The 17,207-nt window shown below is 35.8% G+C and overlaps 1 protein-coding gene across 1 annotated transcript; it reads right to left on the minus strand.

Annotated features, from left to right (window-relative positions):
- Positions 1-1,507: 1,507 nt before the first annotated feature.
- LOC121313362 (60S ribosomal protein L14-like) lies at positions 1,508-9,995 on the minus strand. The gene is made up of 6 exons (XM_041245785.1): positions 9,899-9,995; positions 8,520-8,621; positions 8,159-8,253; positions 2,338-2,437; positions 1,889-1,942; positions 1,508-1,677 (listed from the first exon to the last, which is right to left on the minus strand). Exons 1-6 carry the CDS (start codon positions 9,899-9,901, stop codon positions 1,618-1,620), a joined length of 414 nt encoding a protein of 137 aa, XP_041101719.1. The 5' UTR covers positions 9,902-9,995; the 3' UTR covers positions 1,508-1,617.
- Between the last annotated feature and the right edge of the window lie 7,212 nt (positions 9,996-17,207).

Genomic DNA, 17,207 nt, shown 5'->3' on the forward strand with positions numbered 1-17,207 from the left:
GTTTAATGTTCTAAAACCACTATCATTTCTTGCAGTGCGCAGCTGTCACTTTAAATTGTTTGAAACTAATATTCCCATATAGTTTCATTCATATACTGTATTTAAACAGCACTGCACTAACAATGGAAAAAAAAAACTGTTATGAAAAAGCCATTGTTTAAAGGGGAATTCAAAGTTTAACCAAAGTAGTTATTTGGCACCATCTGCCTAAGTGTTTGCATTTCCCAGCCGCAGACAAAACTATTAGCACCCTAAACTTAATACAATATAATTCAAGAAATACAAGCATTTAGTGAACATTAGCCATCAAAATACACAATTTCTTGTAGTTTAAACAATTTTTATAAAAAAAATTTAAAAAGCACTTGGGCAATTACAAATATTTGTTCATGACAAAAGTATTGGCACCTTTAAAGTCTGTAAAATGTTTATATAACCAATTAAATATATTAATCGACTGGAAACCATTGCCTACAAATCTTTTTTGGGAACACAACAGTAGGTCAAGACTAAGGAGTGGGATTCACGTTTGAGAAAAGCAGTCGTAGCAAACTGCTGCAGAAGTGTCAAAGAAATACAGAAAACCAGAATCCACAGCGATAATCAAGAGGTACCGCAGAACAAATTCATCTGAAGCCATTAAAAGAAGTTGACGTTCAAAGAAAATTACGGATTCAGAGCACCTAAAAAAAAAGTAGTTTAACAGCCAAGGACAAAGCCTCAGGCAGAATAGTGCAAGAAAAAGCTGTACAAAGGCACCTGAACACAGAAGTTATATGCACACAGACCTTGCGCAAACCACTTAAGAGAATTCATAAAACAAACCATTCAATTTTTCTACAATACTGTAACAGAAAGTCTGTTGCGTAGTGTATACCACTCATGTGTGCCCAGCTGGGGACAAGTGGTGCCGCCCTGCCTGTGTGTGTGTGTGTTCGGCCTTTATGGTATAAGTGTAGCGGGCAAATACTTTTGTTAGTGACTCTACATACAACACAAAATTCAGAACTGGTCAACAGACCCTGGAATCAATTACATCTTCTGGGACCAATTACAAGTATAATCTATAGCCAACTACAGTATGTGAAATCGTTACTAACTTTCATGACAATAGCACAAGTACATATTTCTTTAGCAGCATATTTAGTCTTCAGTGTCACTGGGGAAACACGTTAAATGGTAGAGCAGTATATAAATAGTAATTAAGTCTGCCAAATGTAATAGTTTTGTTAAAGTACAGTACCAGGTGGCACATTCAACCTCTGAACCAAAGTCATATCTAAGTAACTTATTCAGTCCTAAGACACCATTTATACTGCTACCAAATCACTATTTGTCCTGTTTACACCACAAATCTTGCAATATCATTTGACTCCATTACTTTTATAAAATTTTTGTAACCATGTTTTGTGAAATGTTTACTTAACTCCAAAATCACCAACTGTCCAGTAGGGGCAAAATGTACTATTCCCTTTATACCATTAACTTATGATGCATATCACACAGCTAACAGCTTATTTTTTATTTTATTTTTTGTAACTGTTGATTATACAAAAGGAACACACTTGACAAGCAATTTTATTTTTTAACCAATACTTTAGCATCATTCAGCAGTTTTTATGCTTTGGTAGCCTCTTTCTGGAGTTTCTTTACTTCATGCTTGATGATCTTGTTCCTCTGTTTAAAAAAAAGAAAAAAGTATTAATTTAACAGCAACTAAAGTATTTGATTTCGTGCTTTAATTTAGCATGTTTCAAGTCACACACTTCTGGTTTGCAAAACGAAGCAGCATTTGTGCATCTTAAGTGGGATCCACTGATAAAAGTACTCAATTGCTCCTCTTGGTAATAACTCCCCCACCACCACCATTTTATAAAAAGGAACATACCATTTTCTTGGCCTTCATAACTTTGTAACGTTCAAAGTCTGTCATTTTGGCCCTCTGTAATAACAAAAAAAAGTTACATTTTAGATAGCTGTGTTCTAAATCTTCATTCATACTGAAAAACAAGACGCAAAAGTATACAGGTCTTGCTACACTTGGCTAAGCAATATAGTTTTCCCTATGAGAAATGTATGGAATATGAAGTTACAATCTTCTCATAGTGCACCAGAAAAAGGCAATGTAAAAAATACATAATAGGACTCAAATGGGAGTCAATTAAAAGCAGCTTCCCACTGCCTGATAACAGTTTGAGACCAATTAGTGAAAGGTTCTATTGAGTTGTACCCTAGTGCTTAAAGGTGTGTTCAATTAATGGGAACAGCAATCGCTCAAGTCTGATTACAGTTGCTGGATGACACCTGAATGCAGAACTTTGAGTACCAATTACACACCTTTTCTTTGGCCGCAATTTTCTTTGCCCAGTTGGATGAAGACCACTTCTCATTGACTTCTGCCTTCTCCCAGGCCTTTCTCACTGCCTTCTGACCTGCACTGGAGGAAAAAAAAAACACCAAAAATTAATCAAAGTGAAAAAAACACACACATTAACATTCAAAAAATTACCACTAAATGGGGCATTTACCACTATCATGTGCAGTAAATGCTAGTTTTAATTTTAAAGTTTACTTTAAAATTTAAACAAAACATTTTGCTGCTCTGCCTCAGATTAAGAATATTTATTTATTAGCAAAGGGTGCTTTCATCTTGGGACAACTGCATAAAAATCTCCTCTAGGGGACGGCCACGAAGGGGGAAAAAAAAAAGACAGCAACTCCCGTTAGAATCAAGTCCATATTGAGTTCTCAATAAAATTAATAGTCTATTTCATATCTTTAAAAGATCACAGTAAACACAGCCAACACGTTTTTACCCATAGGTCTTCTTCAGAGCATAGAAAAGAAAGGTGAATATCACCCTTAAACAGTCATTGATTTCAGGTGAACAAAAGGAAGCATAAAATTGCATGTAGTTGTCCCAAGATGAAGCACCCGTGCTTAAAGTTTTTTCAAACACTTCTGTAGCACCAGCAGTTATGCAGTTATAAAACTTTTTTTTATGACCAACGGAGGGAAATGTCAATTGCCAGGGCTGCACAAAAGACTAAGTTTACATGTAATAGTCCATTACACCTCCTCTTGAAAATGAGTTTGTTTGGTGAAATAACAAAACTTACAGAAACAAGTGAATGTCTTTCTTATTCAGATGACTGAGGAAAGCATAATTTTGCCATATTCAGCATTTGCAAATTTAATGCAAAACTCCAAACAGGAGTTACTGATTCAAAATCAAGTAAATAATTTGGAGAATTTTGAAGAAAAAAAAAAGGAGACTTTTGTGGCATACAATAACGATTTCAGAATACTGGAGGGAAAAGAGAATACCAAGAGGACTTTGGATACAAAAAGCACCTGCATTTGGAATACAAAACGTTGAATTTCTTCAGAAATGGGAACACACTTAACAAGTGTGCATTGTACCTCAATTTATTAACAATAGAACAGACATAGTTGGAGAAGGAGAAACTTAAGAGATGACATTGGAACAAACCTTAAGGGAGAAAAAGGACCCTGCAGCCTATAGTGAAATGAAAATTAAGGATACAATGGACTATTTCCAAAATGATCTGAAAGAATATAAACTTAAATTACTAAGAGATGTGACAGACTATAAAGGCAGTTTACAAAATGGAATGGATCACAGAAAAAACAAATTCCACTTTAGGAAGCCTAAACATATGGATATGGAGGCCAGAGAAATAAAACATATGAATACGGCGCCACAGAAATAAAAATTGGCAGTCAAACATATCGGATACACCTTTGACTCCTCCACAACTACCTGTTTTAAATCAAGGTCTCTTGTTTGTTCCAACAAGTAATGTTAATGTTTTTAAGATAGATTGTTTTAAGTCTACACGTCAATTGCATTTTTTAAATTAATTTGTCAAACTCATGGACTCATATGCAAAATGAAAAGAAAACAGCATTCAAACAGAAATCCTATTTTCTTCCAAATATGAATCTTAGTATTGTGACATTTTCTAACTAAGTGAATCGAGATCTAGATGTATCAAGAAAAAAAACGACCCAAATATTATAATTTAACAAAAGAACAATTTGCCTTAAGACAACTGAGAATTATTAAACCTGCGGACAAAAGTGGAGCAATTATTGTAATGCAAGCAGAAAAATACAAAACTGAAATACTCTCTCAAATAAGGGACACACTTTTTTGTTATTACAAACTAATCCTACACCTACGATCAAAGATTTGTCTGGCTTTCTACTGCCTTCCCAAAATCCGTAAGAACTCATTAAATCCTCCAGGAAGACCAATTGCGTCAGGGATCGGTTCAGTGATCGAATCTCTTTGTCAATACATACACTCCTTTCTCCAATCCTTTTTTGTGCACTTCCATCCCATTTGTCTGACAAACGTGATGTTCTGAACAGTATTAATGACTTAAAAGTTGACTTAGTATTCTTGCCTCTCAATGTTACTAGTCTGCACACCAATATCCCACATACAAGTGGCATTGATGCTGTCAAATTTTATTCAAATTCCAGATCAGCTGACGCTAATCCACTGTCTGAATTAAATCAGACTTAAGATTGTCTAAATTATTTTATTTGAGGGTCTATTTTTTACAAATGAAAGGTACAGCAATGGGGGCGTCATTTGCTCCCAAATATGCAAATCTGTATATGGGATTTTGGGAATCTAAATACTTTCACTGTTTATTCACTTATAGCAATGCTACACTGATAGTGATTTGATCTGGATCAAAATTACAACTTGATACATTTAATTATATTAATTCAGTTAATGTTAATTTACAATTTAAATGTGAATCGAATCTGTTAATACATTTTTTGGATTTTGAAATCTACAAAGATGAAACCAATACTTTACAAACTACTGTATTTACGAAATCAATCAATCAATTCATTGCATCTCTTCCAAAAAGTCAACATCCACTACACTTGATTAAAAACATACTAAAGGGTCAATTTTTACATGCAAGACGGAATTGTAGTACAGAATCGCAATTTGCTAGGAATGCATAAAATTGCTTTACGCTACTGTATAAAACACTGGCGTCTGCACTGCCTAAACATCTTTAGGGCTACTCCTATTCTTTCTTCTCTCTCTCACACCCCCCCAATTTTTGGGCATACCAAATTCTGTTTTTCAAAAATGGCCAATTCAAATTTTTAACCCCATTTTATCAACTTATTAAATACGGCACCTGAACATGAATATAATGTTGCTAGTTAAAATAATTACATTAACAAATACTACCACTTTTTTTTTTTCAAATCAGTTCCTGTAATAGTAATTAGAAGCACCTGAAGACACTTCAAACCTGTCATGTTTAAAGATTTCCCTTTGCTCATTGCGGGCATTAAAATATGCACGAAAACCTAAGGATCACATTACAACCAAAAACAAATATCCAGCACAGTTGTGAGAATCATATTTAGTCTTCCACTGACACTGTAGTTCAATCCACAAATAAAAGGTGTTTTGAAAAGACTTGTTTACCTTAATACTGGCATTACAATATTAAATACAAAACAGTTTAGTAACAGTCCAGCAATGTCACATGAGTAATCCTATGTACAGTACTCCACAAATTAAGTTTAGCATTTTACTGGCATTATAATAACCAGAATCAAATATGATAATGATTCTGATAATGGCGTGTCGACTGATTTGTTGCTATAAAACAGGTTCAGTGCTATGTATTACCCGACTAATTTAAATAGCATCCCTTTTAATGTAAACACACAATTAATCCTCCCAACTGTTTATTTGCTACTTCTGCCTTATTTGCACGATTTAAGTAGGTGTGTCGCCAGACAGAATGACTTTTGAAAACAAACTGTGTGCAGTGTAGTGACTAAATCCCTTACACAGTAAAACAATCAACTTTTGTAACTTAAATCTATTAAAAAACAACAAAAAAAAACTGCCCCACCATCCTCATATAGAGAATTATTTTTTTTTTAGCTGTCTTACTGAAACATTGCTTTTTTTTTTCATTCGTGCAGCCGCCAGTTGAGTTTCAGCAGACATGCAAATTAAGTCACAATGAATAAACTCAACTTGCAAAAAATAAAATAAAATAAATGCACATGGCATGTCTTCAATTATTATTAGGGCTGTAACAAAGGGTACATTTTGACCTTCGAAGGCTTGAAACATTACCGAAGGAAGGTTCAAACCATCAATGGTACTAATTTGCATAATTTACTGGTGACATCATCACAGTTACTATATTTTACTGGTACTCGAAGAAATGGACTAAAACAAACATTCACATGTTTAAATAAAAATAAAAATGCAAGTTCACTTACACAATTGATGCTGCTTGCGATATATACAGCAAGCTTGCATTGCAGCAGCACAACTCCAGCGGACTTAACAGCCCCCGTTCCAAGCAGGTTATCAGTCAGCCACATTTTACTACTACTAAACTATTAACATGAACTTACACTTGTCAAGTGACCCCACAGATTGGTTGTACCTCCATGATACGAGTCGCTCGCAGTTTGCAATCAACTTTTTTTTGATCGTCTGGGCATTTAACAAAAAAAAAACCCAAACAGCAGAGGTGTTTTGCTATACAACACTTTGCTATTGAGATAGCAATTTAAGAAATTAAAGGTCTGCCTCTGGATAACAAAAGCTGGAGGGAGGGGCACAGTGCTCAGTTTTTGAAAATTAAAGATTAGTGTTAGCGTATATTTTGCATGTTTCAAACATATTCTATCATAGTACTTCTCTTACACTATCTTGTACACTAGGTATTCAGTACATATTTTACTGAAGCACTACAACCGCTCCTGGTACTGCCCCACTGATTTGGCATACTATACCCTGCTCCATCCACAGCAGCAGCAATGCAATATAGAGGTGCTACATTTGGTAGTGGATTTTAACAACATTTGTTTACGTAATATGCATTATACAAAATAACATGCAATTTATAGTATTCACAAATTGTCCAATGGTTTCTGTTGCGAGGAAAAAAAAAAAAGTAACACCAGAGTGCGTAAATTCCGCCTGATGAACCTTGGAAGGTAATTTTAAACTCCTGGCTAGTGAACGAACCTTTGAACACTGCCCAAATTACTATACGCTTAAATGTGTATTTGACTAATACTGACTAACTGTCAAAGCATGAGTATTGTGATTTTGTATTTGTTTACCAGAATATTTATACTTCTAAATAATGCAGAAAGATTGTTACACTGACTTAGTATTCAATTATACGAGTTAAAAACTGCAAAGTTCCTGAGCAGCACCGGCCAGAAGTCTGTTACGCCCACCCTGTACCAGTAGATTCGCTGGCGCCCAAGCAAGCTCTGTACAAATACGGCATACATTTTAACAAAGGAAATTCAGAAAATCAGCTGCAAGACAGACACAAATATGCTGATGTTAATCCTTTGCAAGAATGCTCTCAATTATAGGTTTACCTCGAACTGGTCCAAGAAAAGAAAGTGCTGACATGCATTGGTTGGGGTGGTGGGGAAATCAACTGCACTATTAAAATGCAACAGTACAACCTGAATAAATTTTACTAGGCAGTAGGTGAATGAAAATTAAAGTGCCTTTATACGGAAGATTAAAATTGCAAATTGTTGTTTAAACAGACAGAAGGATTTTCTAGAAGGCCCAGTCAATTTAACAGTCACTTACTGTAAATTATTTCTTACATAATGAACTCACATAACAATATTTCTGAGCTCTCCCTGGTAAGAAAAATTGCACATCTGTACTGTTTGGGGACTACAGGTCCGATAATGCATTTTCGAGTTGCCATAGTGTGTTGTTTACAAATTTATGTGATCAGAATGGGACATGCAGGTTTCAAGTGCAGTTAATTTCAGCTGTATACTTTATAAGATCACTTTTAGCTGTATTTTTTCAGTACTTTTAAATGTAATTGAAATTTCATTTCAGTGTTAACTTCAATAAAAACTGACAGTATGCGCTGCACTTGATTTTTTTTTTTTTTTTGCTGGTCCCTTGAAATTAGCCGATTTATACTTGTTAAAAAAAAAAAATGTAAAAAAATTAGACTCCAAATGTTAGAACCCACTTACAGCATAATCTTACAACCATATGTAACAATATAACAGATTCTGTATCAAAACAATGGACATTTGAAAAGCCAAATCTTAAGTGCCTCAAGATGCTTACCTGTGTGGGACCTTAATAACGAAGTCAGTAAGCTGCATGCACTTGAAGGGCATGGCCTGTCTCTTTACACCAGAGCAGGGGCCATCTACCAGAGCCTGCAATGCACACAAATTTTGCGATTAAATATTCAATGTTATTTTCAAAGTACCAACAGCGTGACTAGAGATTTTCTTGGTAACAGTTTTCATTTCTATTTTTTTCTATATATATAGTGTTCTTGATTACACCAATTACAAAACTAGCAAACTGCAAAGGCAACACATGACAGGGTTTTTTTTTTAATACATACATAAATCTCAACTCCATACTTCACAATGTGTTTTTAGAAACATTAAAACTTGTAAGGCTTGCCACCACTTACCCTGTTTTGGTCAATAACGTCAATGATGGCTACCAGCTTGCCAGCGTGTGGGCCAAAAGAAACGTAGGCAACACGGCCAATCTCGACGTAACGTTTGAACACCTGCAATTTAACAATTAAAACATTTTTAAAAAGCTTATTTTCAAATAAACTTAAGTTTAAATCTCACACCACTACCAATACATAAACTCATCTATTCAACGATGCACTGGGTACCATTTTAATTAAATGTATTTTCCACAGGCTTTGCTTAATCTCTCAACACAAACAGAATTAGCATACTGACAATATGTAGCACATCTATTTAAGACTGTCCTTATAATGCTAACACGAAATTCCTGTCAAGACACAGCACTCTGATTGGCTATCATATTGTTAGTAAAACAATGAATAACTCTCTCCCTACACGAAAAACACTAATCTTAAGGTCAGAATTCTATACTGGTGTCATTTCACATTTAAAGTAGTTCATGTTTGGCAGTGAGTAAGCGTTTTTGTTACTTTAAAAGTGATCGGAGGTGCTGATTTCATCAACTGTCCTGCCAAGAACATTTCGTGGTACCTTTGTAAGCACTGCCTAGTAAGTGAAACCAGCATAGCAATAACTCGAGTAGCCCCATTATACTGTTCCTATTGATACAATCAAAGCGGTATTATGGTCATACACTACCGGTGTTTACTATGCATATGTACTAGGAATAAACGTGTGCTTATTTATTGTGACTACCGGGACTCGTACATGGATTGAACATTTAACACCTACTGGAAGCAACCAGCAGTGCCAAACATGTGGAAGCTAACACGCTAACTTTAAACACGCGTTTACAGCGCGCACACACACACACATACCAGCGTATATATATATATATATATATATATATATATATATATATATATATATATATATATATATATTTATATATATGACATGGTTCTCTAGACTGCAACATCAATCAAATATCATCGGGTTATGCCCCAATACAAGAGAAAGAAAAACGCACATAAGACCAGCGTATGTATTTAATTTGGTTAACCTTTTCAACATATGTTCGTGTTTTATACATTTTAGGACGTTGTTTACTCATATAATTCAAGTAAACAACGCGATTCAAACCTATTTAAGTCCCCATGGCATAAATTTGTTTAGAGTGGAAGCCCGGCCTAACTCGACTACAGATCCACACACCACGTTTTGAAAGGCCGCCTAGAACAACTTAAGGTTAAAATACTAATTGTGAACTGCTTTTCCTTCCTAGTTTTTTTATACGTGGTTCCCCACATGTTCCCATTTTACCCGATAACGTTTTATTTATCACAAACCCTGCTAATATTAACTTGATTTTGTACTTCGACCCCGCTAGCTCCCTTCAAGCGCTCACCATGATGGCTGTCCGCGAGCAGAAAGGACTGCAAAGCTACCGTTTCTGGAAGATACCTCTTCCGCTCGGAAAGAGCTGCCCACTGCGCAAGCGCAAGATGGATGTTTCGCAAGGACGCAACTGAGGGGCAACGCAACGTTCTTCACACCATGATGCGGGGCATAGTGACTCTTGTTTACAGTCAAGAAACAGCGCCACGGCGCATGATGTGATTGACAACAGAGGTGCGTTTAAAATCACCAAAGTTACAAAACCTTTCTCATTTTTAATATGTGGATTGTCTAGTTTTTATCAAACTTTATTGTCACCTTTAATTAGGAAAGCCCATTATCCTAATAATCCCCGTGCAGCAGAATCCTGCATGACCTTAGACAGCCAAGTGAGTGAAGAATAGGACGTTTTGGGGGAAAGACCTTCTTCATAAGAAGGTTGATATAATGAAAGTTACATTATAGAATGTATTGTGTCTGTATTAAACAAGCCCTGATAGATTATACTTTATATAAAATGATCATGACTGGCACAGTGTAATTCCTTAGGGTGTACTGCCGCCTAGTGGCTTTCAAATGTGTAAGCACATCATTGCACATTTTAGATCAGTTTTTACCCCATAAGCATTTAATTCTAAGACCTATGCAGATTTTCTTTTCCCCGAAACATCCGCATTACTTATGGGAAATCCAATCATACTTTTGTATTTGTGTAGCGGTATTGATTGATTGAAATTGCATCAATGTGATTAAATACAATACTATTTGTTGTGTTGTAAACGTTCATTTAACCTTCTTTTCTGCACCGTTATTCACGATAATACATTACGATGATATTGCAAGTGCTATCGTAAAATGATAAGGTTTGGTAGTGCTGCATAAACTAATGACATTAGTGACACAGTGATAAACCAATATATATACATCGAGACTAAATAAAATGGCCAATGAAATAAACATTTCCCTTTGTTTTTGTTATGGGAGCAGCTCTTTCGACTCCCTCGTTTCCCAGTACTGCAATTCCATTTTTGCAGTACCTGTAAATTTACATTAGGTGGAGTCAGTACACCCAGATTTAAAAAAGGTGACATAGTTATGCACTGTAAATTTAAAATAAAAAAAAATTAGTTGTTCTTTTTGTATATATTTTAAAAGTGAATCCTTTTTTTTAATGTGTCTGTTTTTCTATCTGCAAAATGTTTTGTCATTTAAAAAATACAATACAGTTTGGGGAAGTGTAACACCCGCTCAGACCGAGGGGCTACAAAAACGGATGGTGATAAACCAAGACTTGAAACACAGAGGGGCTATTTTTAATATGTGGTCCGACTACAACAGTACAGTGGGATAATGCACAGAACAAAATATTAGAAAATTGATCAAGTTCTTTTTATTCAGGCACAGATCTAAAATATGGGAACAGTGCTACCAAGAAAAATAGAGACAGTAATATTGTAACCACCCAGGGGGCCTGCTGTAACCACCTTCCAGAAGGTTTTCTGTCAACAGTTCAAAAGCAGCAGGTGTTCAGGGACGTCACCAATCAGGTTCCCCCTATGTATCGCCTCGGGGGTCCCCACCCACCACTCGGATCAACCAGTCAGATCCATTCACCGCAACACTCCCGCAGTTTCTGGAGTGTGACGAAAAATGATTCCGAATGGTGCATCCCTCAGCAGCAGGGGACAATATTTCACTTTAGAAAGTGCATAGTGCATCTAGTAAGGGTACGGTCGTGTTAACCAGGCGTATTAGAGGATACTATTATTGTCAGGAAAGTCCATTTACAGACTCGTTTCACTTCCTTCTGTTATTCTGTTATAAAACTGTGTTCCCACTCCTGCACAAACAAAGCCACAAAGGGCAGGCAGGTACAAACCCACAGGACGGCTGTCTCGTTTGCCAGGCTAGTTACATTCAGGTGAGTAAAACTATTAATAATTCAATTAGTCGGTAGCCAATCAGGACTGAGTGGAGAAGCTTCTAGAAAGTGATACAAATCAAGTACAAAGTGATAGACAGTAATATATGAAACATGCACTAATCAAATCAAAGTGTAAAAATCATAAAAAATAAAACATACACGTGACAAATAAATATGTGACGATAACAGGCATTATTGACCAAAAGCCTCATGCATGAGCTGAAGATTTATATGGAAAATGCATGCCCCACTACTAACATCAACATATAACTTTAGTACCACCCTCTGACCTTCCTCTTCATCTAAAATAACTTGCAGGCCTGGCAGGTAAGCTGTAGTGATTCTGTGTAACTGAGCACAGGAATAACAGATCAAGAAGTACCCTTAAGTTTTAGCATTGTAATTTGCACACATATGTCTAGCCTAGGTCTTGGTTAAGCTTATATAAGCATTTAATACACTGTTTTTTCTGTTAAAATGGTGTTGGAGTTTCATGTATAAGCCCATTCATTATTAAGTATTATTAAGTAAGAATCCCCATGGCTGAAGATGTTTTCAATCTTTACAGTGCTTTTTTCACATCATCATTTTCTGTAAAATTTGAACCTTCACCAATACAATTATGTTACTTCAGTTATTCTAAAATGTACCCAGACTGTTTTTTTTAAAGACCATTTTGATTTATTTAATCAAGTTTGCACTTCATGAAAATATTGCGAAATGTGTTAGAAAGGATTGGATGTGTATTGACATTTTTCACAACAGTGCTGCAGGTATGCAGTCTCATTAATTTGGAGTGAGACTTGCTCAATTTAGGAATTGTAGCAGTCTCACTCCTATTTTCTTTTTGCCAAATCTTGCTCATTTGGTGCTTTAAAGTTTTGTGAATAGAGCTCATTGTCTTTTTTTATAATAATAATATATCTTTTTCCACATTAATATTGACCACCTTAAAATTGCTGTCATGTGTATTACTTGTTGTTTTTCTCTACTTATTTTAACAAGATACCTTTCTTTAAAGAGGTTGTTAATGTAAACTAATCAGATTTAAACACGCTCAGTATTGTCTAGCAGATGGCTACAATCAACTTGATATGCTGTTGTTGTATTGTTATATTGCTTTGGACTAGCAGCCACCAGGGGCGGCTTCACTTTCACATAGAACTCTGCAAGTGACCAATCAGAATGCCAGAACAACATTCCTTATATCTAACACGGTACCAGGGCTGTACCCTCCCTAACAATAATAACTGCTTATAAAGTGTTCTTTATCCATCACTGAGGGAGTCTATGCGGAAGCCAGATGTATACAGGTATACTAGCTGTGTTGAGTGGTAATTGAATAAGTATTTTACTGCAGTATTCTTGGGGGACAGTTCAGATATGTGTTTCAAGAAGAACCACAATCTCGTTTTCATTTAAATCAGCTCTGCTTTCAAATGCTATTAAAAGACAGTTCTCCCAACCTCTCTGAGACTTTAGATTTGGTTGTAAATTAATGTAACTGTATAAATGTATGTAGCTGTGATGAAGTTACCTTAAAAGAAATATGTTGCCATATTTGCCATATTGTTGCCAAAAATCTGCCTGCACCTGCATAATCAGAAAAAGCAATGTCTGCTCCCTCATCTACTAAGAGAGGCACAGTGTGTAAACATTTCCATAATGTTTATAATAAAGAACGATAATGTTTTGTAACATTAAGTGAATACATTAATTTAGTCCATTTTATCTTGAACACAGAACTTGTTTTAGTGACAAAAGAATCATACTTTATGAAAAACTGGTATTGATTTTCCCCTTATAACAATTTACGGTGGTGTGCAGTGTAAAAGAATAAGTGTAATAAAACATAATGACAGTAAAGGACAGGTAAATATGTTAAATGGCCAAAAAAAATATATGGTTGACCATGCAAAGAAAATGCTAGTATAAGCATGGAAAAAGAATGGCAAATTTAAATTTAGTTACAACTTCATTGGTTTTCTTTTTTGATTGTACAATGTATATAACATAAGGCAAGCATTTGTAAAACTAAAATATTATATTGCAGTATTATATTACATAATTTGAATAACATCACTGTGTGCATTTCTAGACCACAGTATAATATGTAATCTTTTAATTACATTAGTAACAAAAGAAATCATTCTTGAGTATTCATGTATTGGAGTAGGTTAATGGAAATAAATAATATACTAATATATATATTATAATATATATATATACGACCTTTCTTAAACTACACCACACCTTTCTTAAAATAACTGGTTGCCTTCATAACAGATTTAGAAACCTGCTGTAGATCTGATAGGCCTTGTGCAAGGGAGGAGGAACCATGCTGCACAGCAAAGGAGAGCTTGCAAATATCAAGCATGATGCCTATGCCCAGAAGTAAGGGATTATTTACAAATGTCCAATGTAGGAACAACAAAATCAGTCAAACCTTCAAATATTGTATATAATTTAGAACACTAGGGGCCATATTTAGCAAATAGGTGCACAGCCGCTAATCACTAGGACAAATATGACAGCGTTAGCGAACTGCTGCGATAGCACACGGAAACGTGATTTAGAAGTCAGGTCTCATGTGTGGGCTAATGCACATCAAATAGTGAATCATGCACCCAGCCAATCAAAGGACAGTGGGGGGAGTAAGGGTATAACCAATAAGGATTCAACATTCCCTTTAAGAGCACCTGTGCATCTGTGATAGTGAACAGAGGGTATTTTGAAACCAAAAATAAGAAGGAAAACAAAAGCGCAAAATGTTTTAAAATGTCCAGCAGCCCAAGTGAAGAGGATAACCAAACCTGGAGGGGGAGAGTGAATATAAAATTAAAAAAAAGAGATCTATAAGCAAAATTTTTAATTTCTTTTTTCTACTTCACTTGTTGAGTGAGCGATTGACCGAAAAATTTTGAAATTTCCTTTAGTTAGGCAAGTATAGCTTGTCTTTGAACCATGAGCACCATTGCTGCCTTTATTATACATGCTTTGCTGTTAAAAAATAAACTGACAGTACATATTTGCATCTTAAACAACAACTAAGTCTGCATTTTTTATTTTTTTTTTATTGGTCTGCATGCGTACCTGTGTACCAGTTATGTGAACCCCTGTCTATAAGGCTTTGTCTAACCTGCCTGGCTCCTGCAGCATCTGCAACCTTCCCCACTGGGACTTCAAGTTCAGTATATGCTTCACTCAAACCCTGTAATCTTTCCTCTGTAAGTTCAACATCCATTACAGAGAGCTATGTTGTGTAAAACACAACAAGCCAGCATGATACTGCTAACCTTCTGAGGTGTGTACTGTAGTGTTCCCCCAGAGACATCGAAATATCGGAATCACATTTTGAGGATTCCAAATGTTCACTCAATTATAGTACGAGCACATTTAAAGGTACCGTTACACCTCTGTTTGACAGGGGTCGTGGGGTTGAGCAGCGGTGTCAGTAGCCACCACTTCAGTTGCCTCTCAGATTGACATCCCGCTGAAACGCAGCTGCCACTTGGGAATTAGTGAGGATAAACATTTGTGTAGTAGTTGTTGGCATCACAGATTACACACTACTTTCACATTGACAGAATAGGCACCCTTATGCTTTATGTAGAGGTGCCTAGTCTGTGTTGTTGCGCGTACCTTAGTGCTACAGGCAAACAGTGTGCTCTCCGCATGTCTCCAGGTCAGTCTGAAGCAGTAAGCAGATGTCAGTGATTGTTCTGTTGAGGCTAAATCGCTGCATGCATTGTGTGTCAGACAGGCTCAGAAAAGACAGATGGCTTCTAAATATTTGGGCACGTCTCCTCCTCCTCTCTTTGTCTGGCCACGTAGAAATTATTTTTATTATTATCTCTTTCTTTCTTAGCAGACACCCTTATCCAGGGTGACTTACAATTGTTACAAAATCACAGTACAGAGTATCACATTGCAAAGTATCACATTAATCCATATTTATTTTATTTCTCACTTTTTCTCTCTATCTTTTCTTTGCCTGCTTCACTGGTAGTTTCACTGGTATTTATAGCTGATCATGTAATTTGCGCACAGTTTAGACCTGGAATGGCCGGCGTCAGAGGGGGTGCAAGGGTTGCAACTGCACCCGGGCCCAGCACATAGTCAATTATTTTTTGTACTTTTCTGAGCCTGCTTTAATGACTAGACGTAAAGAATATAGAGGTGCTGTCTGATATACTGAGATTAGAAAAATAAACCGTAGCATGGTAGTATGGGTGAACTGTCAATCCAAACTCAAATTAACAAATTACAGCTAACGAATTGTTTATCTGGAGGCCGGTCACAGCAAGAGCACCAGCAATTGCTCAGTGTTAAAGTCACGTGATTGCTCTGTTGGGAGATGTGATCCTAAAGGCGTAATTTTGTGAGACTGAACAGAACTGTGAACAACCTGATTTGGCTTGCACCAGGACCTAGTAAATCCTAGCAGCCGACATTGAGACCTAGTGTTCACATGTCAACTGAAATGCAAACGCTAATACTGTTGATGATTTGCTAAATCGCTACATTTGTATGTAAATGAAGACACTCCCTTAAAGTTCAGCCCATGTCCAGCGCTAACGCTGACTTGCCAAGTGGGCACCAAAACACCGTTGCTAAATCACACACGTGGGCAAAGTCTGTTGACAAGTGCCCTGATTCTGGTGCGCTAACTGTTCACAAAAGTATTCTGTAATTGCATTAACAACACTCAACACTCACTGTTCCTAATGGGCAGAAAAGTGGTACCCTCGAGTTTCAGCAGGGTTCACAAGACATTTAGGTATTTTTTGGCTCCTGCTAAAAACACCACTTATAGTTGTCTGGTTTTATCTGTATACAATTCTAAGTAATAAATAATAAATAATTGCTTTGTAAGAAAGAAAAATCTATTTTATTCTAATCCCAACAGAGAGTAATAATACTGAAAGAAACCAATTTTCATGCTTTGGTGTCAGTCATACCTAGAAGTCATCATCAAGTAAGCCATTAACTTCTAATCAAATTAATCTACTCCTAGGAAAACAATAAAACATCAGCCCAGTTAACAAATAATAACTACATTAATGGAATTACCTTTAATATTACACTTCTTCAAATGCAACAGTTTCTTTGGTTCTTCTTATTTTTTTTTTTTCCTTTAGTTTTCTTTTCCTTTTGGTTTCTTCATGTTTTTTTTTTCTTTTTCTTTCTTCTCGTTTTCTTTTGTCTTTTTTTTTCTTTCCTTTTCGTTCTTTTTTCTTTGTAGTCCTTTTTTTTTTTATTGATTTTCTTTCTTTTGTTCTTTCTTTGTTTTCTTTTGTTCTTTTTTGTGTTTCTTTCTTTTCTTTTCTTTTTTTCTTTGTTTTTCCTTTTTTGCTCCTTTTTTTTTTTCTTTTTTTTGGTTACAAAAAAGCTA

Source organism: Polyodon spathula, chromosome 3 (assembly GCF_017654505.1).
Source record: "Polyodon spathula isolate WHYD16114869_AA chromosome 3, ASM1765450v1, whole genome shotgun sequence".
NCBI lineage: Eukaryota > Metazoa > Chordata > Actinopteri > Acipenseriformes > Polyodontidae > Polyodon > Polyodon spathula.

Bases quoted from the DNA above. Each gene is read 5' to 3' on its own strand.
- LOC121313362 (XM_041245785.1), bottom strand. The intron at 8,254-8,519 runs GTAAGTGGTGGC...TGTGCATTGCAG, and splicing joins ACGTTATTGACCAAAACAGG to GCTCTGGTAGATGGCCCCTG. The intron at 1,678-1,888 runs GTATGTTCCTTT...TTTTTTAAACAG, and splicing joins TTATGAAGGCCAAGAAAATG to AGGAACAAGATCATCAAGCA.